Source organism: Oryctolagus cuniculus, chromosome 5 (assembly GCF_051225735.1).
Source record: "Oryctolagus cuniculus isolate XC-2025 breed Fujian yellow rabbit chromosome 5, ASM5122573v1, whole genome shotgun sequence".
NCBI classification, from domain to species: domain Eukaryota; kingdom Metazoa; phylum Chordata; class Mammalia; order Lagomorpha; family Leporidae; genus Oryctolagus; species Oryctolagus cuniculus.
In genome coordinates, this window is record NC_142871.1 from 130,720,146 (window position 1) to 130,741,240 (window position 21,095).

General features: G+C 42.3%; 1 protein-coding gene across 3 annotated transcripts in view; it reads right to left on the reverse strand.

Annotated features, from left to right (window-relative positions):
* Nucleotides 1–21,095, reverse strand: part of DNAH8 (dynein axonemal heavy chain 8) — a 336,932-nt gene that overhangs the window by 176,604 nt on the left and 139,233 nt on the right. For all 3 annotated transcript variants that reach the window (XM_089333967.1, XM_089333968.1, XM_051854776.3), the window contains 11 exons: nucleotides 18,968–19,140; nucleotides 16,780–16,958; nucleotides 10,888–11,075; nucleotides 8,924–9,010; nucleotides 8,723–8,830; nucleotides 7,770–7,904; nucleotides 5,856–6,017; nucleotides 3,349–3,595; nucleotides 2,983–3,224; nucleotides 2,755–2,895; nucleotides 848–1,085 (listed from right to left, as the gene is read on the reverse strand). In XM_089333967.1, the coding sequence (XP_089190093.1) occupies nucleotides 848–1,085; nucleotides 2,755–2,895; nucleotides 2,983–3,224; nucleotides 3,349–3,595; nucleotides 5,856–6,017; nucleotides 7,770–7,904; nucleotides 8,723–8,830; nucleotides 8,924–9,010; nucleotides 10,888–11,075; nucleotides 16,780–16,958; nucleotides 18,968–19,140 (1,900 nt within the window). The remainder of the gene's footprint in view (nucleotides 1–847; nucleotides 1,086–2,754; nucleotides 2,896–2,982; nucleotides 3,225–3,348; nucleotides 3,596–5,855; nucleotides 6,018–7,769; nucleotides 7,905–8,722; nucleotides 8,831–8,923; nucleotides 9,011–10,887; nucleotides 11,076–16,779; nucleotides 16,959–18,967; nucleotides 19,141–21,095) is intronic.

Here is a 21,095-nt window from a genome sequence, read left to right on the forward strand (position 1 = left end):
TCTGGGGCTTAGAAGAATTGCAGCCTGGGCTATGGATAAAAGCACCAAGTCCATGGGCATTTCTTGAAGGAAAGGTAAGGTAAGCCCTGCCAGGCTTTGATGAGTCTGCTACATGGAAGGAGGATCCCACCTGCTGGGAACATTCTCTGCCCATTCTGACATGTCTTTTTTTGAATTAAATGTTTATTTATTTAAAAAGTAGAGTTAGAGTTATTTGAAAGGTAGAGTTACAGAGAAAAGGCGGGGGGGGGTGGGGGTGTCGATCTTTCATCTGCTAGTTCACTCCCCAAATGGCAGCAAAGGCCAGGGTTGAGCCAGGCAGAAGCCAGGAGCTGGGAGTTTTGTCTGGGTTTCCTACATGGGTGCAAAGGCCCAATCACTTGGGCCATCTTCCAATGCTTTCCCAGGCACATTAGCAGGGAGCTGGATCCAAAGTGGAGCAACTGGGACTCCAACCAGCGCCCATATTGGATGCCAGCTCTGCAGACAGTGGCTTAACCAGTGCTGATCCCAAAGAATTTGTGTTCTTGATGTCACTACCTTTCTCCTTGAAGCATCAGAAAGCAGATGGTGCCAGGGTTACTGCCAATTTATCTGTGCCAGATTTTACTTAGTTCACACCACAAGAAAAAGACATCAGGAGTCTCTATATAGGTTCTTTGCATGGCAGATCTGTGAAATTCTACCAGTGTTCACATACTCAAATACACACTTTTAAAAGTGATATTAACAACTGTTATTCATAATTGGTTTAATATTTCTGCACAGAAGAGCTTGTGGAAGTTTTTTTCCCACTTCTCAAAAGAAGTCATTTCATTTAAGATACAATGGTAAGATATGTACGTACCATAATCAGTAACATAAAATTCATACATGGTTTGATTTGTGCCTTTAGGTATATCTGGTAAATCTAACTTGCTTGTGTGGTGTCGTAAAAAGGCTTCGAGTTTTTCTCTGTTTTCCAATTCCAGAAGGGCTCCCAAACTCCACATTAGGCCAAACACAAATAATTTATGAAGATGCTCAACACATGAAACACCACCTTCTTCTTTGGAGGGAATTAAGCCTTCCAGAAGATTCAGAGACTGGAGACATTTAAAATAAAATAAAATTTTAAATTTAAAATGGAAAGCGTAGGTAATAATAAAATTAAAAAGAGGAAGGAGAGATTAAAGCAAATACATCGCAGGAAGACAGCACTTGATCACAGTCCTACAACCAACAGCATTTAAAAGAAAGGCTGCCTTAGGCCACATGGCCAAGCCAGGAAGACACTGAACGGGGAATCCGGAAGGTTCCACCCCCCAGCTCAGAGTTCTCTGAGTGTCAGTTTCCTGAGATGGAAAGCAAATGGCCTCTTCTAGGTATTTCCCAAGATGACTTCAGCTTCTAAAGATCGATTATCCAAATTTTTCAGATCAAAGATTTTATCTTTTTAACATTTTACAGGACTCAGAAAACTGCGGGCGCCAGGGGCCAGGCCCCTGTTTGGCATATAAAGTTTGATCAGAACACAGCCCCACTCGCCCACTGACACACTGTTCTAGCAGCTTTTGTGCAACAACAGCAAAGTGGAGCGCTTGAGACAGAGAGTTCGCCAAAGCCTAAAACAATTACTACCTGGCCCTTACAAGCAAGCCTGACCCAGAGCATGGGGAAGCAAGTTGACTGCCACAGTAGGATTCATCTTCTAAAACAAAATTATTTCAGGAGAAAAATCTCGCTTCCCTTTTGCATTCAAAAGCACCTTGCACACAATTCACAGATGTGGGCCTTATGTTTCTTTTTTTTTTTTTTTTTAACATTTATTTATTTTAAAGACAGTTACGGAGAGAGGTAGAGACAGAGAGAGAGGTCTTCCATCTGCTGGTTCACTCTCCAGATGGCCACAACAGCTGGAGCTGCGACGATCCGAAGCCAGGAGCCAGGAGCCTCCTCCGGGTTTCCCACGTGGGTGCAGGGGCCCAAGGACTTGGGCCATCTTCTACTGCTTTCCCAGGCCCTGGCAGAGAGCTGGATCAGAAGAGGAGCAGCCGGGACTAGAACCGGCACCCATATGGGATTGCAGCGCTTCAGGCTAGGGGTTTAACCTTCTGTGCCACAGCGCTGGCCTGGGCCTTGTGTTTCATGTCTCAGCTGCCCGCCTTCATGGATGGACAGCCCCTACACTGAGGACCACGGTATAAGAACGAGGCATGAGAGATCGCCTGTAGACTGGGACGAGGACAGCCCCTAAAATATATGAATCAGCCTGGGCCCCCTCCCTCAGCCCCCAGGAAAACTGGGTACGGAACAAACAATACTACAAACCACTTCTCAGAGAATTTGTCTCTCACAGTTCCCCCCACCTCATACATACCAAATTTGCAAAGGAAAGATTGAAACAGGCTCCTTTTGGTACTTTTCTGTAAAAATGCTAGCCTATTTATTTGTTGGTCTTGGGCACATTTTCTTGGACAGATTAAATTTAAAATGAAATTTGATGGCAGAAAAGACAATTCACTCTCCTTCCTCTTATAATAACAGCCTCCCCTCAAAAAAGAGTAAAAATACTAAAGAGACGATGGTCAAATCATTAATAAGTTCTCCAAAAGGAATCAAGCTTTTTTCAGAGTCTTCACAGCCACATTATAAAAAGATTTCTACAGACTGCCTGGGGTTTTCTCTTGTAGATGCCTATAAACCGTAATGGAGTAACAAAAACTAAAGGAAATCTCAAAATCTAAGCAGTGAATGTACAAAAAATGACCTTACTTGCATGATGTAGTTGCATTCTAAGAGCTGCATTTTAGGACTGAGGTTCAGCTTCATAAAGGTGTAGGTATCTTCAAATGCTTTATCGTACAGAGCCAGGAACACGGTAGCTTCCTGCGCAGTGCGCTTCTTCAACCATGCCTGCAGCAGAGAAGCAATCTGCTTACTGGGAAGGCCCCAGGCGGACCGTCAGGGGCTGTACAGAGGGTGCGCCTCGCTGGTGCCCACCTGTAAGATGGGCCTCCAGGTGAGAGCGGAGCTGCTGATATAGACCATGCCCATCCTAGACACCGTGGCCGGGGAGGCGTTCTCAATGTTGTGGACTTCAAACAAGAGCTTACAGCTCGGGGCCATGGGGATGCGGTCTCCATTGGCTAATGTGAGCGTTTTATTGTCGTCCAACACGGAGTTTAAGTTCTCAATCCAAATGGCATCCACAGGGCCGTCTAGAATCAGGAAAATGTTTTCACCTGCAAACAATTAGAACAGACAATCATTTTCACCTGCCTATAATTAAAACAGAAACTTAAACAAACACTGTGCTTTCAGTGAACTAGCAGGGGAGAAATGGTCGCGGAGAAGGGATGTGTGTACCTTTCTTAGCCTTTAACGTTTTTCTCCAGAGAGTAGAAAAAATCCCATCAGTCCAGTCATTGGTAGCTGTGTCCAGCCGGCCAAACATCTGCGGGGCAGTAATAGCTTTTGGATTCATCCGCATTTCTCTATGAGGCCTTCCGCATTCTGTCAACGCCTTCATCAGAATGGTGATAACGGTTGTTTTCCCAGAACCACTGGGCCCAAGAGTCATTAGGCCATGGCGAACCAGAGATGTCTCATATAACTACACAATTAGACAAGAAATTGAAAGCCATCATTTATGAGCCTCCTGCTGACATTCTTGGTAGTTAGATGGAAGTTAAAGGCTTGAAATAAGCCCTTTATTAAAGTAACTAATTCACCCCTTTGAAGAGGTAAACAGCCTCTTTGTTTTACTAGATATAAATTAGCTCCAGTTTATAAAATGGCCTAAGTGAGAAAGTCATGTCAATGCGGGACTTGAATCACATTTCGGAAGTAATGCATTCAGGATCTAGTTACTGCTTTTCAAATGACTACTCCTTGTGATTTAGGTTTGCTGACACCTAACGGTTCTACCCGAAACTCTATGCATCCAATGTGATGATGTCGTCCCCTGGTGGTAGAAGGCAGCAGCGCAAGCATTGCAGTGAACACCCAGGTTTCACAGGGCCTTCTGTTACATTTTCTTCTTTCTCCTATCCTTCTCCTTCTCCTTAAAAAAAAAAAAAAAATGCCTGCAATAGTCAGGGTTCGGCCAGATCAGAACCAGGAGCCCAGAACTGCATCCGAGTCTCCCACGTGGATGGCAGGGATTCAACCAATCAGAGCCATTACCTGCTGCCTCCAAGAGAGTGGATTTGCAAGCAGCTGGAATTGGAAGTAGATCTGGGACTTAAACCCAGTCACTCTGATACTGGATAAAAATATCCCAAGCAGTGTCTGCACCACTCCACCAAATGCCTGCCTCCAAAAAGCACATCTTGAATGAGGATTCATACGCAGATGACTTAGGGAGCGTTCCCAGGAGAAACGGATTAGGGAGCAGGGAAGCAAACAGGAAATGGGAAGAAGCCAAGCAAGGTGTGATGGAAGACACCTGCAGAGAATAAACTTCCGCCAAATCCTGTGGGGACTCTGCAGTGTAAGTCACAGCTCGGTAACTGTCCTACCTGAAGCAGGGGAGCTGGATTTTCCCGTCCATCACCCATGAGTCCTTCTCCAAGGGGAGCATGGTTTGGAGGTAGGTGGGAAATAAACTCCCAGGCACTGCCTGCCACAAAATCGCTCCAGTCCCCGCTTTTGCGGATAGAAGCAAAAGCACACGGACACTGGGCAGAGGACACACAGACACCATAAAAGGATCCAAGATCTACTAAGAGCCTAAGTAGTTTCTGTGACATCAACATGGAGCCCACTATTCTAATGGCAACACGTTGAGATGACCGGGGGTGGGGGGGGTGTGGTTTAATACTCTGTATACTGTATGCATATCATATTTAAATTGCCTCCCAGCAATTAAGAAAATTTAAATGGTTCCCAATACATAGGTGATGAAAAAATCCTTAAACTTCTCTCCATGTTTCCTTGAAAGGTTTGGCTATGTGTCATGCACTTGCACAGCTTATAATTTGGCAAAAAGCTAAGTTAAACTAAGAATTGTTATTCTTTTTCAAATGAAGTTTTTGACACTTGCCACAATTTCAGCTCCTCCATTTTTTTCAAAAGGTCCAGATAATTCTCCCAAAGCAACAACTCATAATGATTTGATCCCATGTCCCTGCTACAGTTTTTTATTTTACTTCGTTTTAAAGATTTTAATTATTTGAGAGGTAGAGTTAGAGAGAGAGAAAGGTCTTCATCGCTGATTCATTCCCCAGATGTCCACAATGGCAGGAGCTGAGCCGATCTGAAGCCAGGAACCAACAGCTTCTTCTGGGTCTCCCACATGGATGCAGGGGTCCCAACAGTTGAGCCATCTTCCACTGCTTTCCCAAGCCATAGCAAGAGAGCTGGATAGGAAGAGAAGCAGCCGGGACGTGGCTGCTGGCACCGCAGGTGGAGGTTTAGCCTGCTGTGTCACAGCACCGGCCCCTGCCACAGGTTTTTATCTCAGCTAAGGAAAAGGCTGGACAGAAAGGCACCGGAAGTTTAGGCGAAGGTGAAGGAAACAACCTGTCGACCACAAAGCGGGAGTGAAGGAGTGTTCCCACCCGCGGGATTCCTCAGGCAGCACTGCCAGACTGGTACAAGAGGCCCTGTGCGCCGAGCTCCTGGCACCCGCCCAACCTTCTCACCATGTGCAAGTAAGCTGCAGCAAATTACAGCTTACTTACTACGAAGCAGGGCACTCCCAAGCCATCACTCCAAAAACACAAACATGTCCCGCCGAGGACTCCTCTTGCAATGAGGTGCACATGGTGCTTTAATGCTAAGGAAAACTAACCTGCGTCCTAGCTTAGTCATGACGATCTTCAGTAACACATTCTTTCTATTATACAGATAATCAATTAAACTTTCCTTACCTGTACAAGTTTGAGGTTCCAGGGTGGGTGGTTAATCAAGCCTTCCAGCTGAACCTGATTGGCTACTGCAGCCTGCAGTTCCGTGTAAGTACTACTGTCCAGTTGTAATCCTGGAAACAGGTCATTGATTAAGCTGAGGAACAGGGGTTCATCTTCATCAACCTGAGGAGGTACAGGGTTAAATAAGATTGCTCGTTCCGTCAAGAAATATTACCAGCTAGCTGGAATGTGCATAGCACTTATCAGTTTATGCCCAGAGAATCAGCTATTTCTCTCCCAATCAGACTTGCATCCTCTAATACTCCCAGTGGATCCACGGGGCACCAAAGGTCCTTGGCAGCCAACATCTTTTACAATCCAGCCTCCATCTGCTGTTCTAGGATTTTATCTCATTGCTTTATCACATGAACGCTCTGCTTCTCACCGACTGGGATTCTCATCAACCTTAAAAACAAGTATTTTACAGTCCCTAGCCATGAGAATAGCGTATTAACATTTCATTTAAATTAGGAAAACACCCATAACCCTGTGTGACTTTATCCAGCTTTGGCTGGAAAACTGAAAGCAGTGCTCTGCCTTTTCTTTTCTTTTCTTTTTTTTTAAGATTTATTTATTTGTTTGAAAGTCAAAGTTACAGAGAGAGAGGGAGACATAGAGATTTCCATCCACTGGGTCACTCCCAGATAGCTGCAGCAGCCAGGGCTGGGCAAGGCCTAAGCCAGGGCTGGGCAAGGCCAAAGTCAGGAGCTTCTTCCAGGTCTCCCATGTGGGTGGCAGAGGCCCAAGCACTTCAGCCATCTTCTGATATTTTCTCAGGGCGTTAACATGAAGCTGGATAGGAAGTAGAGCAGCCGGGACTCAAGCCAGTACCCATACATGACACCAGCACTTCAGGTGGCGGCTTCACCTGCTATGCCACAACACTGGCCCCTCTGCCTTTCTTAAAAGTGCTAGGTTGAGCAGCCTACATGCCATGTCTTGAATATCGGTTCACAGACTGCTCCATTTCCCCAAGTTCCACTCCTTCTGATTTCTCCTCCTACTCCAAGGCTTCCCTGAGGCTTTCTGGAACACTTGTCTGGGAGTTTCAAGAACACCATTTTCTAGGGGAGACAGTGAGCTGTACTGGAAGGAGCAAAGGATTTGGCATCCCAAACTCTCATGGATTGTCATTTCAGCTTCTCAGCTGTTGTGATTATACGTTAGTCCTCCAACGTCTCTGAGTCCCAGCTCACACCTGAGCAATGTGATGATAAACAAGCTGGCCATCCACAGTCCACAGAGTGCCCGTGAGGCTCAAACAAGACAGCGCACCTGAGAATCCTTATAATAGGAAGGAACTATACAGCTGGCAACGGTGAGGTTTTGTAATCAGGCTGTGAGCTCCTCCATCTTACATGTCCACAGCATGGACACAGTAAGTAGATGTAGAAGCTCTTGAACTAATACCACATGAGTTCAAAATAACCCAACTATACTTGTGACAAGCATGAAAGCAGTGATACAGCTCTTTCTTACTTTCCATGGCTAACTTCTAATACATATTTGGAAAATAAGAATGGTGTTGATCTGAGATAAGCTAGTCATATTCAGAGAAAGCAACAAGTTCTTGGGATGCCCTATGAATTCAGATTTTCAGAATTAGAATGTCTTTTATAGTATGAATAATGGTAGAGAAGGGGATTGAAATTTTGGGGCTGAAGTCCACTGATTCTCTGTTTAACTGCACAACTGGTTAGGAAAGCCACGTCCAGTCCCTGATGGTCATACAAGATGGGGGGGAGTTGCCCTCTAATGGAAGCGTCCAAAACCCATTTTCCCTGCTGTTATTAGTGCTCACAGCTCAAGCCAGCCAGATAGAAAGAAATCAGGTCAAAATCTTGGAAAAGAGGTGAATTCAGGGAAGAAAGATACCAATTTAGAAAGGTTCATATCTCTCAGTCCTCTCATGACAGTGCTTAATTCACTATCTTCTGGCCTGGCTCTTTTTTGAGATCCAAGTGTTCTCAACACAGAGAGAATATTTCTCAACCCAAAGTCATAGTGAACCTAAAATGAGAAAAGAGGGGGAAAAGATTACTTAACTGAAAAACCCCAAATGCCAATTCCCTCTGTACATATAGGTACATTTCCTGATACTTAGATGCTATACGAATGGTTGAACTAAAAACTAATTAGCTCAATTCTCCCATCTTTGACAAATGAAATGGTCACACCATGGGGGGAAAAAAACCTGTTCACACCTTAAACGCCATTTGAGAACAACACAATCACACACAGTCTGCATAAAAATAAATTTCAAATGCACGACCAATAGGTCACATATGTACTTATATGTATGGTTTTATGTATATAACATTCTTGAAATAAAATTATAGATATGGAGAAAAGGCTACTGGCTGCAACTGGTTAGGGAATCTGGGTAAAAGGCAGCATGAGGGAAACCGGGGGTGATAGAACAGTTCTGTATTTTGGTTAGGTGGTGGTCACACGAATCTATCCATGTGACAGTTAGAGCACATGAGGGCATGCATAACTGGTGAAACCTTAATAAGCTCTGTGGTTTGTCCCAGTGTCATTTTTTTGGTTTTGTTGTTGTACTACAGTTACAAGATGTCAACACAGAGGAGGCAGGTGAATGGTGAATAACTCCTGGATATTTATTTGCAATTTCCTGTGAATCTACAATTATTTCCTAATAAAAAGGGTTTGAAAATACATAGCCGGTAGGACAAATTAATTAAAATATACTTTAGAACAGAGTCAATGAGATTTTCTTTGACTCACCAATTAGTGTGCATCAAGGTAAAATTGCAACATGAAAAACTAATTTCATGGCTTGGGAGTGAACAGATATGGAAAGTTACCTGTTTAGTAAGCTGCTCCTCACAGAGTTTGTAAAGAACGTAAAACTTCTGAGCCAAGATAACATTTTCAAGAAACCCACAGCTTGCAAGTTTAACTCGCATGATGATCTGAAAATTAATATGGTTAACAATTTGTCAATGGTTTTAGTGGAAAACAGGTAAGGACATAAACTCTTGCACATTTTTAAGTCCACTACATACCTGTCTATCAGGAACCATCATAGCAACGGTTCTAAACTGGATTTTTAAATTTTCTGGTAGTTCCTGGCGCCCAGCATATCCCGGGTTCTGAAAGTTGAAATATATTTAATTCTCAGCTGTTTGGTATAATTTCCTCAATACAATTCAAACCTTTCAATCAGACTATAAGATGGTATTGAAAAAAAAATTAGGTCCATAAAATGTCCTTGTTTTCTCAAAAATGTGTATTATTGGGCCATCCATATTTTACATACTCACATCACCTCCTTTTAGGTAGCTCCAATTCATTCATTACTAAAATCACCCACACAATTCTAAGAAGGAAAAAATAAGCATCTGTCTATTGGTTTAAAAGATAGAAAATGAAAGAATGGAAAAATAAATAAATACGTAAATAATTGTGCTCTAAAATAGGTTATTAAAAGAGAGGAGAAAACAGAACTTTATACTGATTAGCTTACTTAGGTAATTCTTATTTCACCTCTTCAATTATTCCTTGCAGCCATATTTATAAGGGTTCCTTGACTTTCAAAGCATCATTTAAAAAAATACCCTGGGAGTGAAACATCCTTGATGTTGGTTTTTAGGAAGTTAATTCAAACAACTGAATCAAATCTCAGTGATCTGGGGCTGAGCCAGCGCTGTGGCATAGCAGGTAAAGCCACTGCTTGCAGTACCAGCATCCCATGTGGGTGCCGGTTCAAGTCCCGGCTGCTCCACTTTCAATCCAGCTCTCTGCTGTGGTCTGGAAAAGCAGTAGAAGATGGCCCAAGTCCTTGGGCCCCTGCACCCACATGGGAGACCCAGAAGAAGCTCCTGGCTTCAGATTGGTGCAGCTCTGACCATTGTGGCCAGTTGGGGAGTGAACCAGCCGATGCAAGACCTCTCTCTGCATCTCTGTAACCCCTACTTTCAAATGAATGAATAAATCTAAAAAAAAATCATTAACTCTTTGCTAAAAATAGAGATGCTTTCTGTAGCACCTTGAGCCAGTTTTTTAAGCTTTCCTGAGGCCCAGCAACCTCAGCTATAAAATATCACCTCAAAGGGTGACTGTAGCTTTAAGATGAGCTGGTGTGCACGTGACAGTCATATTGTCAAACACTTGAGTTTCTCCCTCTTTCCAATCCCATGATAGGACTGTGCTCTTCTGCCCTCCTTGAAGCTAGCTGTGTCTATGCCACTAGCTTTAGCAAATTACTTGTCTCTCTGGGCAGAAATTCCAAGAGCAAAAGCACATATTTATTTATTTGTTTGTTTGTTTAACTTATTTGAAAACCAGAGAGAAAGAAGAAACAATGAGAGAGTGCACCCATCTGCTGGCTCACTCCCCAAATGCCCACAAAATGAGCCATCAACTCAACCCAAGTCTCCCACATGGGTGGCAGGAACCCAGGGACCTGAGCCGTCACTGCTGCCTCCCAGGATCTGCATTAGCAGGAAGCTGGAGCCAGGTATTGAACACTAGTACTCTAATAAGGGATATGGGTATCTTAACCACTAGGCCACATACCCACCCCCAGGGCACAATGCTTCATGTTCCCTTTTTCTTTTGCAGTGGGAATCAGTAATAACTGAAACAGTGCCTACTTGTCAGCCTGAGTACCACAGTAAAGACATATAACACAGACCCTGGCCTCTCCACCTCCACCGAGGTCAACCCACAATGGACAAAGGCATGAGGGAGAAACTGATCCTTGTGGAGTACCTGCAGTGCAGCAGGAGTTATGCTAAAACATAAAGCTGTCAGCTTCGCATATAAATACTCAATAATCAATAACTACTATCATTAACACATTATTATTTTATCTTCTGAGTGAGCTATTTCCAATACTCTAAAAAATCCTGGAGTAAGAGAGAATATCGCATGACTCCTGGTCATTTACCCACCGATACATGCTTCCTTTCATTTGATTCTATAGAAATTAAACCAATCAGATTGCAATTAAAACCTTTATCCTCACCATTGTTAAGAAGATTCCAAACTCTGGATTTAAATCAACACAATCACCATCAGAAAAAATGAACTGCTTCTTTCTCTCCTTTCTTGCTGTCAAAACAATATAAATTTGTTGGGCCGCCACTGATAAGACAGGCAGTTCGATTCTGTTAAACTCATCAAAGCAGCCCCAGGAACCTGACTGTGCAAGACCTGGCATGAAAAACAGTTAATTTGTAAAGTTTTGCTCTTCTTACAGGTCTTATTTGATCTTATACAATCATTTTTATAAAGTGCTCCCAAACAATCATATACTGAAATATAATTTATGTAAACTTCCATATCTGGCTATTTATAAAAACCTATTTAATTTCAGTAATAAAGAGAGGTTTAATTATTTGTTTAGCACCACCAAGACAGCGAAAAAGGTACACAGCCAACATGAACATGTAGCTACCTCATTATACCCAGGGACGCTGAAGGGTGACACAATTCGATGCAGTGTGGAAATGTCACCTTCAGTGGGGATGGGGAGGAGGGAGCCAACGTGTTTAGGGAAACTCACAAAATAAGAGATGCCCCGGCTGGGTCAGATCTCTCTGTTCCTTTTTATTGCAATGAAATAGAAATGTCAAGATGAAGGGTGAACCAGAGAACGGCCAAGGGGATTTTTATTTATTTCTTATAAAACCCAGCACAGAGAAGGATCTGGATATCGTGCACACTGCTCCTGTCTAATCTCGAAGGATGGAAACTCCATTACCTTCACTTCTGCAAAATGCTCCTGTTTCTTTCATTACTGCTACCTCCATCTCAGTCTTTCTCCTCTCTCCTGTAGGAATTTCCTTTAGACGGATATTGGCATTTCTCTATCTATCCCTAGGCCTCTTAAGTGTTTCTGCCAAACTTTCCATCTCTTTGTCTTTGCATGGTGTTCTCTTGGCTAGATATTCCAACTTGAATGTGTGTGTGTGTGTGTGTGTGTTCCAGTTTCAATTTCCAAGAATTCCAACTGTTACTTTTCTTACAACAGCTCATGTTTTAAATCGATTGAATGTGATAAATTCTGGAATCTCTTTGAAGCTATTAATTTCACGATTGAATTTTCTTCTGCTCTGTTAATTCAATTTAGCAGCCAGGTCTCTTCACTGTCTTGGGTGCTTCCCTAGGTTCTTCAGATGTTTTATGGGACTCTGTTCTCCCTGAATGATGATTTTTCAGTGTGTACTTCCTCGTCCCAAATGCAAATCCCTGTTTGCAGGAAGCATGTCTGCATCTGGTGATTTGCAGAGGGAGGGGCGATAGGCCCCTCCTTCCAGGCAAGGGGCTTGCACACTGACCCATCTCTTGCCTCGCCTCTCTGGCACAAGCCCCCATCTGGGATGAGTCCCATTTCAGAGAGCTGGGTTACAACATTTGCACAGAAAGGAAAAATGGGAGACAGCCTTCTGGACTCCAGTTTGGGTAGGCAAGGGTTTCCTTGTGTCCTACTCTGCTCACTCTACCATCCCCAACTCTCAGGGAAGACTGAGCCACAGAACCTTCCATTTGATAAGTAAATAGTTTGGGGGGTTTCAGAAATGTTTCAACACACAGGTCATTATGAAGAATAGTATAGTGGACAGCTATGAACCCACTCATCAGATCTTAACAATTTGCTTCAGATTTTATTTTAAAGGATAGAATATTAGAACAACAAAGTTCTAGCTAATAAATGTCCCTCTTGGATCTACAATCCCTCCTTTGTCAGAAATAACTTCTAACCTAAAATCTGTGTGAGTGGGTCCTATGCCTGCTTTTAAACCTTTGGCTCTATGCATGTATTCACAGAAGCTATGTATTTTGCTTATTCAAAATTTCTATGTATATATCCAAAACACTGTGTGTGTGTATATATATATATATATATATATATCCTTCCATAATTTGATTTATTTGCTCAATATTATTTTTCTACACTGATAATATACAGATATAATTGACCGTTTTAAAATGCTGCATTGTGCAGGTATTCCATTACGCAAATACACCAGCTTAAAAAGTCATCATCCTCCCAGTGGATATTTGGGACGTTCCTGATCATTTGCAACAGCAGCATAGCAGTCTTGCTCACGACTTCTGCAGAAATGCTGGGTCAAGGATTACGTGCATCCTCACATTCACTTCCGGCTGCCAAGCTGGTTTTGGAAGCAGCTCTACCACGCCCCGCACACTGAAGTCCCGAGAACGAACACCTCCACAAGTCTCACCAGCAGTGGCTTTGTCAGCCTTTTCCATTTTTGCCACTCTGGCGGGGGTGAGAGTGGCATCTTATAACGTTTTATTTTGTGTTCCTCAGTGATGTGAAAGGAGTCTTTAACACTGGCTATTCATCTGTTGTGAGCGCTACATGTTTAAGGGCCTTCTCTCAATCGGTAGCTTCTGTTTATTCCCTTTCTTAAGTGGAGAAATCTCACATGAAGACTATATAATTGAGGATACCTCAAAAAAATTCATGGAAAATGAAATCAAAAGGTAGGTTTATTCTGGCAGACAAAAAATATGAGATCCATGCATATGTGAGCTCTTCAAAAGGTGTGTGGTATGGATTTCAATTATATACATATACTTCTATACATATACACACATATATAAGTATAGATCACATTATAAAGATATAAAATTAAACAGCCAAGTAAATACAGGCAGGAGCTAGATGAGCAATCCCTTGGGTGTCTAGCACAGGGACACCATCACATCCCATTCAAAGGAAGGGCTGAGCGAGTGAATGCGTGATAGTTAATAAAAAGAAACTCCAGTAACTTCCTCCTCAACTACATCTCCCCACCCCTCCCGCCTTACATCTGAGCTTCGCAGGAATCATTATTTTCTTCCTTTTCTTTTCCTTTTTATTACTTATGTCTATACACATCTAAATAACTTATTCTTAGTTTTACCTATTTTTGAATGCTAAGTTTACTCATACCATACTTTTGTGAGGCTTGTTTTCTTCTCTCTGTGAGATTGCTTTGTGTCAATGAATCTTGTTGTAGTTACTCCTTTTTACAGAATTGCTATGCAGAATTTTATACACATGTGTGTGTATTTTTCCATTCCTTTATATGTAATATACAAAATATACACTCACAACTTGTGTATCCACACCACCATAGAGGACACTTGGGCTGTTTGCAGGTGGATGTTGCATGAACATATGATCATTCCTACCCATGGCCTTGGGGCAGCAAGTGCAGCATATCTGAATATGAACCAGGAGGTGGGACAGCTAACGATACATATGTATGCTTTTTAAAGCAAAGTCAACTGATTTCCAGAAAGGACTACTCTTCCACCAGTAGTGGAGCAGTGTCTTTGTGGCTCTGTGTCCCTGACAATGTCATACTAAGTGTGACTCTAATCACACTAAGCAGACTGTCATAGCAATAAACATTGCTTTGGTTGCTAGTCATTCATTCTTCTTCATGCATAAAATGCCTTTTCCTCATTTTTCTACTGGGATATCTTTTGCTCATACACAGTATTCATATACTTGGGATGCTAACTCTTTATAGACTATATATGCTGTTAATGTCTTTTCCAAATTTCTGACATGGCTTTTCTTTTTTTTTCTTTTTCTTATCGTTGATATTCATTGATGAATAGAAGTTTTTAACTTACAACAGACAAATGCATCATTCTTTTCTTTTGTGATTTGTTATTTTCATATTTTAAAAAGGTTTTCTGTTCTAAAAATACAGCTATTTTCTTTAGTTACCTTCTGAAAACCAACACAGTTTTACCTTTCACATTTAGGCATTTAAGCTCCCATAAGAGACTTTCATGTGTGGTGTCAAATATTAATTACATATTATCTCAGAATTATTTATTATAAAACCCCTCCCTTCAACACTGATTTACAGTACCTTCTTTGTCATATCTCCAGTGTCCTTGACCCATTTCTGCATTCTCTGTTATATTCTGCTGGTCTATTTATCTATCCCTACAGCAATACCACAATCTCTTAATTATTTTCTAAATAGGATAGTTCTGCAATTTTCACTGTCTATTTTTTCTGGGTTATAAAGCTGATTTTGTGTGTTGGTTTCATATGCCAGTAAACTTTTTAAATTATATTTTTCTGTGGATTTGTTGAATTTTCTTTACAGTCTTACTATTATCATTTGTAAATACTGCATTTCTTTCTTCTCAACCCTTGTATTTTTGTTGTTGTCATTCCTACTGTACCGGCTAGGACCGTGACGCAATGATGAATACAAGCACAGGCTGAGCATCTCCCATCCAAAATGCCTGGAGCCAGAAGTGCTTCCCATTTTTAATTTTAGAAAATCTGCATAGAGTTTTTGCTGATTGACCTTCCCTAATCTGAAAATCCAAAGCCCAAATTGTTCCAAAATCCAAAATCTTTTGAGCATCATGCCAGCATTCAATAGGTTATGGATTTTGAAACATTTCAGATTCTGGATTTTTTGACTGGGGATGCTCAACCTGGAATAAAAATAAGAACTTTATACTTCATCTCAAAGAGAATGCTTCAAGATCTTTGTCGGTATGACTTTGCCGTGGATCTTAATCAAATGACCCAGTGAAATCAAATGATCAAATTAATCAAATGATCATGTGAATGAGTGTCTGGGAGAGGAATCTAAGGAACATCCAGGATCTGCGTTCTAAAAAATACGTAAGCTTCTAGTGTACAAGAAACATCAGGCAGGCTGATATGGTTACAGCAGAGAGATCAAGGGGAGAATATTAGGTGGTGTAGTCAGACGGTCAGAACAATGCAATGGGAAGTGAGGAGGCGTGGAGTAATCAGGCAAGACAGCCCAAGTCCAGTGTGAGGATTCTGGCTTTCACTCTGAAGCCACTAGACCACTTTTAGCAGGAGTGTCAGGACCTGAGTTACATGTACCAGGATGCCTGTGGTGCTGATTTGAGACTAGGGTCAAGGGGGCAAGGGTAGACACAGGGAAACCAATTAGGAGGCTTACTGGAATGAGTCAGGTGAGAGGTGATAGTGGCTTTGAATTACAATGACAGCAGCAGTGATCCAACTTGGGGTATATTTTGAATGGAGAACCAAGAATATTTGCTGACAAACTAAATGTGAGTAGGAGAGGAAGAGAGGAATAAAGAGAAATCAAAGGTATTTTTTTGAGTACCAGGAAGAATGGAGTGGTCATTTAGTGAAACGGGCAAGATTGAGGAAGGAGCAGATACAGAGAAGGAGCTAAAGAGGTTGGTTTTGGATATGATGAACGTGGACCTGTTAGACATTTAAGTAGAGATGTCAAGTAGGCAGTTGCGCAGATAAAGTCCGGGTTTCAAAGCAAATTCTGAGCTAGAGAGAGAAATCTGGGAGTCAAGCTTGGGTCTGAGTGTGACCCCAAGAGAATACATGTAGACAGGAAACAGAGACTGCCAAAGGCTGAGCTCTGAGTTTGGATTGTCCTCTAACATTTTTTCCTCTGTCCATCTAAAATCACTGCTACCAACCTTCAGGATTTTCTCAAGGTTTCCTATCTACAGATGTCCACCAACCTCTTCCCTACTTGTTTTCCAGTGTTGCTATGCTTTTGTTAAAATCTTTCATTTCAGTGGAATTTATGCAGGAATGAAGTCACATGTGCCACCAACTTGATATCTTGGCCATATCTCCTCCACTATTGTTTCAGGCAATTATGCATTGGTTGTATCTTCAAAATCTAATACCCATCCAGCACATGGACCACTACACTGCCAACAGCACTGAATCATAGGAAATTGATATTATTCTCCCATTTTTTATTATGGATCAATATATACTAATGTTCACTATGTGTGATGTCACTTTACATTTATATTAGAAAACATTAAAGGAAAATAAAAATCAAGCCACTGAAAATAATGCAATATTGTCTGACAATAATTGAACACTTGCCTTTGAAAATCCTTCCTAGGCCTCTGAAATCCATTTGATCTGAGCAGTTGAACACGACCACGTATTTTCCCAAACACCTTCCCATATCTTTGGTGGTTTCTGTTTTGCCCGTGCCCGCAGGTCCTGCTGGAGCACCTCCCATGTTCATTCCCAAAGCTTGTGCTAGCGTGATATAGCATCTGCAAGTGTTAATCAGACAAAACTTTGTGAATATGGGGTAATACATGTTACAGAAAAGTACCAGCTAAATGCAATGTGACTGTAATGGGCCTGTTTATTTTAGAGTTTGAGCAGCACACATTAAAGAGACGACTAAACAAGACCAGGGTACTGGATATTCACTAAAAGTTGCCCAGCGAACCACAAAATTTCTTTAGACAAACCTCCAAAGCCCTCAACCCTGACCTTCCTTTGTGGTCAGTGGGCAAACCAAATATACAGTGGTGTGCTGGCAGGTGCTTAACAACTGGCTCTCCGGGGAAAAAGCAGACCTGGTTTTCATGTTTGTCCATTTCTTTGGTATAACTATTTCCAGGGGGCAGCAGTGTGGCTTAGCGGGTAAAGCCGCCACCTGCAGTGATGCCACTTTGAGTCCAGGCTACTCCACTTCTGATCGAGCTCTCTGCTATGGCCTGGGAAAGCAATAGAAGATGGCCCAAGTCCTTGGGCCCCTGCACCCACGTGGGAGACCTGGAGGAAGCTCCTGGCTCCTGGCTTCGGATTGGCACAGCTCCAGCTATTGTGGCCAACTGGAGAGTAAACTAGTGAATGGAAGACCTCTCTCTCTCTCTCTGCCTCTCCTTCTCTCTGTGTGTAACCCTGACTTTCAAATAAATAAATAAATCTTAAAAAAAAAAAACTATTTCCACAATGGCTGATGACAAGCTACCCACACGATATCACAAAACTGGGAAACCATGCATGTATTGGCCTTTTTTTTTTTTTTTTTTTTTTTTTTTTGACAGGCAGAGTGGACAGTGAGAGAGAGAAACAGAGAGAAGGGTCTTCCTTTTCCGTTGGTTCACCCTCCAATGGCCGCTGCGGCCGGTGCACAGTGCTGATCCAAAGCCAGGAGCCAGGTGCTTCCTCCTGGTCTCCCATGCGGGTGCAGGGCCCAAGTACTTGGGCCATCCTCCACTGCGCTCCTGGGCCACAGCAGAGAGCTGGACTGGAAGAGGAGCAACCAGGACAGAATCTGGCACCCTACTGGGACTAGAACCCGGTGTGCCGGAGCTGCAGGCAGAGGATTAGTCTATTGATCCGCGGCACCGGCCTGTACTGGCTTTCACAAGACCACTTCAACACAGAATTGCAAATAATTCATTCAATGATGAAATGTTTCACTCATTTAGAGAAGAGCAAATAATAATACAATGAACCTCCTAATGTCCATGCTTCGGCTTCTGTTATGTTTTTTTCTAAGTAAAATTTAGTAAACCTTCGTGAGACATTGAACTTAACATGTAAATACCAGTGGAGGAGAAAACTAACAAATTTGTGGTACAGGGGATGTAAAAGGCAGAGTTTAAGGTCAATCACGAGAAGGCTGAAGATGTAATTTGACTATGCCATCATTCTACCTGGAGGCAGCCGTGTTTAAAGTAATGGCAGAACTAAGTGTTCTATTAACAAATTGAAGTCAACTCTACAAACACTGTCTTCTATGTACCGTACAGTGAGCTGAGTACTGTGGTAAACACATGTGTAAAGATGAGAAGATCATTCCTTGCCTAGACTGGAAAGAATTATAAGGGAACTTTCCATTGACTGATTATTCAGACTTGCCCAAGAAACTTCATTTTAGGTATCAGTTTTCACATCTGAAAAACTAGGAGATTGAATTAGATGATCTCCAAGGTACCTTTCTTCTTTGCAATTCTAATGACTTCCTTGATGGTTCTAGGAATACTTTTCCATCTTGCAATCTAAAATTCATTATTAAATTACTTACAATAAAAATTCAAGCTTGCTTTTATTCTTTTATCTTTTCTACTTCATAAAAATTTAATGTACACATACATTTAAGTAACAGTTATGGTTATTTTTGTTATTAGCCTGACTTTGATGAGCTAGCACAGTCCCAACATGACAGAGATATGCTTTTGTTAATATTTCAAATGCAATTTTAGAACAATCTCAAGCACATTATTTAATTACAAAATGGCATAACAAAAAGTGAGTTTCCTACCTATCTGTTAATGGAGTGATAACAAGACGATCAGTGCATCCCAGAAATTCATTTTGGTAAATAAAATCAACATCTGTAATAGATACCACAGTTTGATCCAAATCTTCTTTAAAATAAAATCTACTCTGCTTTAGCCATTCAAAATCAGTAACTGATTTGATATGCATTTTTACCTTAAAAACATGAGATACAAAAAGGTTACATACTGAATTGCAATAGCACAAAACATAAGCATACAGGGCAGTTTTATTTACTTATTCATGAACCGATCCTACTTCATTTAGCAAATATCTATTGAGTCCTTCTTGTGCTCGACACCTGTGCTGGGTGAACAAAGACAGACATCGTTTCTGCCTCTGGGGAAGTTTACAGAAAAGAGCAAATGACAAATAATGAAAGAGGTAATTGCAATAAAGTATGAAAAGCGATACTAAAGAAATTCAAGGTTTATGAAAACACGTAGAGGAGGACCTATCCTAGTCTAGAGGGCCTGAGGGAGCATGCAGAGAAAGAAATATCCAAACGGAAACCTGAATAAATAGTAGGGATTCGCCTGGGAAATAAAAGGAAGATTTAGGAGGCCAAAAGAGACTGGCACAGTAAGAAACTGGCACCTCTGTACATCTGGGGAATCCAGGTGTCAAGAGAGAGAATGAGAGTCAGGGGTTCTCAGGGCCTCGGGAAGGGGTTTAGGAATTGTCCTCACAGCAGTGGGAGCCACTGAAGGGATTAAACAAGGAAACACATGATTATATATGCACACATCTTCCTGCACCAGCCAAGCCACCCAACCTCCCTGGCCATCTGCATCTACCTATGGGGAAAGAGGTACTGGCCTCCCAACACCATGGGCACAAGCTCTAGTACCAGGTCCATGAGAAGAGACAGAAACCAGGTAAGCACTTTTAGGAACTCTATCCCACCATCCTCACGTTCTCAGGGTCTTCACGATCTTCCACTGGGAAACCTGGGGAAGCCCTCGTCCTGCCCACAGCGTCTGCTTCACCACACTTACATCCAGCAGGCCCACCTCTGGGTCACTCAAGTGACACTAACACATGGACCTCTGGCGATGATTCAACCTCCAGATCTCCGTTTGCCAGACCTCCACACTCCTTGTTATTCAGAATCTTTTTTTTTATTATTATTATTTGTCGCACTGTCTAAGAGCTTGCTTCCACCTCCAGTTAAGGATTCTGCCTTCCCACTTAGAGCAGAGTTTGTATTCATCACCCTAAAACAGCTACTTTCAGGTGGCTCAGCACAGTCCCACTGCAAGGGACCCTAACATAGGACCCACGGCCATGGAGAGGTTGTCAGGAGCTACTTTCAGTATCCGTGCTGCCGAAGTGAGCACATGGAGCTGCTTCCTTTCTCTCTCTCTCTCTTTTTCTTAAGATTTATTTATTTATTTGAAAGGCAGAGTTACAGAGAGGTATGTGTGGGAGAGAGGGAGAGAGAGAGAGAGAAAGAGAGAGGAGAGAGGTCTTCCATCTGCTGGTTCACTCCCCAGATGGCCGCAACAGCTGGAGCTGCACAGATCCAGGCTTCCTCCGGTCTCCCACATGGGTGCAGGGGCCCAAGGACTTGGGCCATCTTCTACTGCTTTCCCAGGCCATTGCAGAGGGCTGGGTCAGAAGCAGAGCAGTGGGGTCTTGAACTGGTGCCCATATGGGATGGCAGCACTGCAGGCAGCAGCTTTACCTGCCACGCCACAGCACTGGCCCCCAGCTACTTTCAATAATTCATTACGATGGCACCTCGAGAAGCAACAGAAAAAGAACAGCTAATGTATTTCTTGAATTCTTGTGCATACCAGGCTGTCCTAAGCATTGCACATGGAAAAATAAAATGCCCATGTGCTGGCTGTAAGATCTCATTTTAATTGGGATGCAGACGGACGAAAAACTCAGTGGAAATTAAGACTTTCATACTTTTTCTTGTTTACAGGTTTTTTTAAAAAAATGCATCCTGTGTGGAAAGTAAAGCTTTGCTCAGCCCTTAGTTTTAATAGCAGGTTCCTCACAGGACTTCAGCTGGAGGAGTCAGAGCTGTATAGACAACATCTTCAAAAGCATGCTCAGAGCAGATACAATAATGGATTCCACACTAGTGTTTCTTGAGGTAG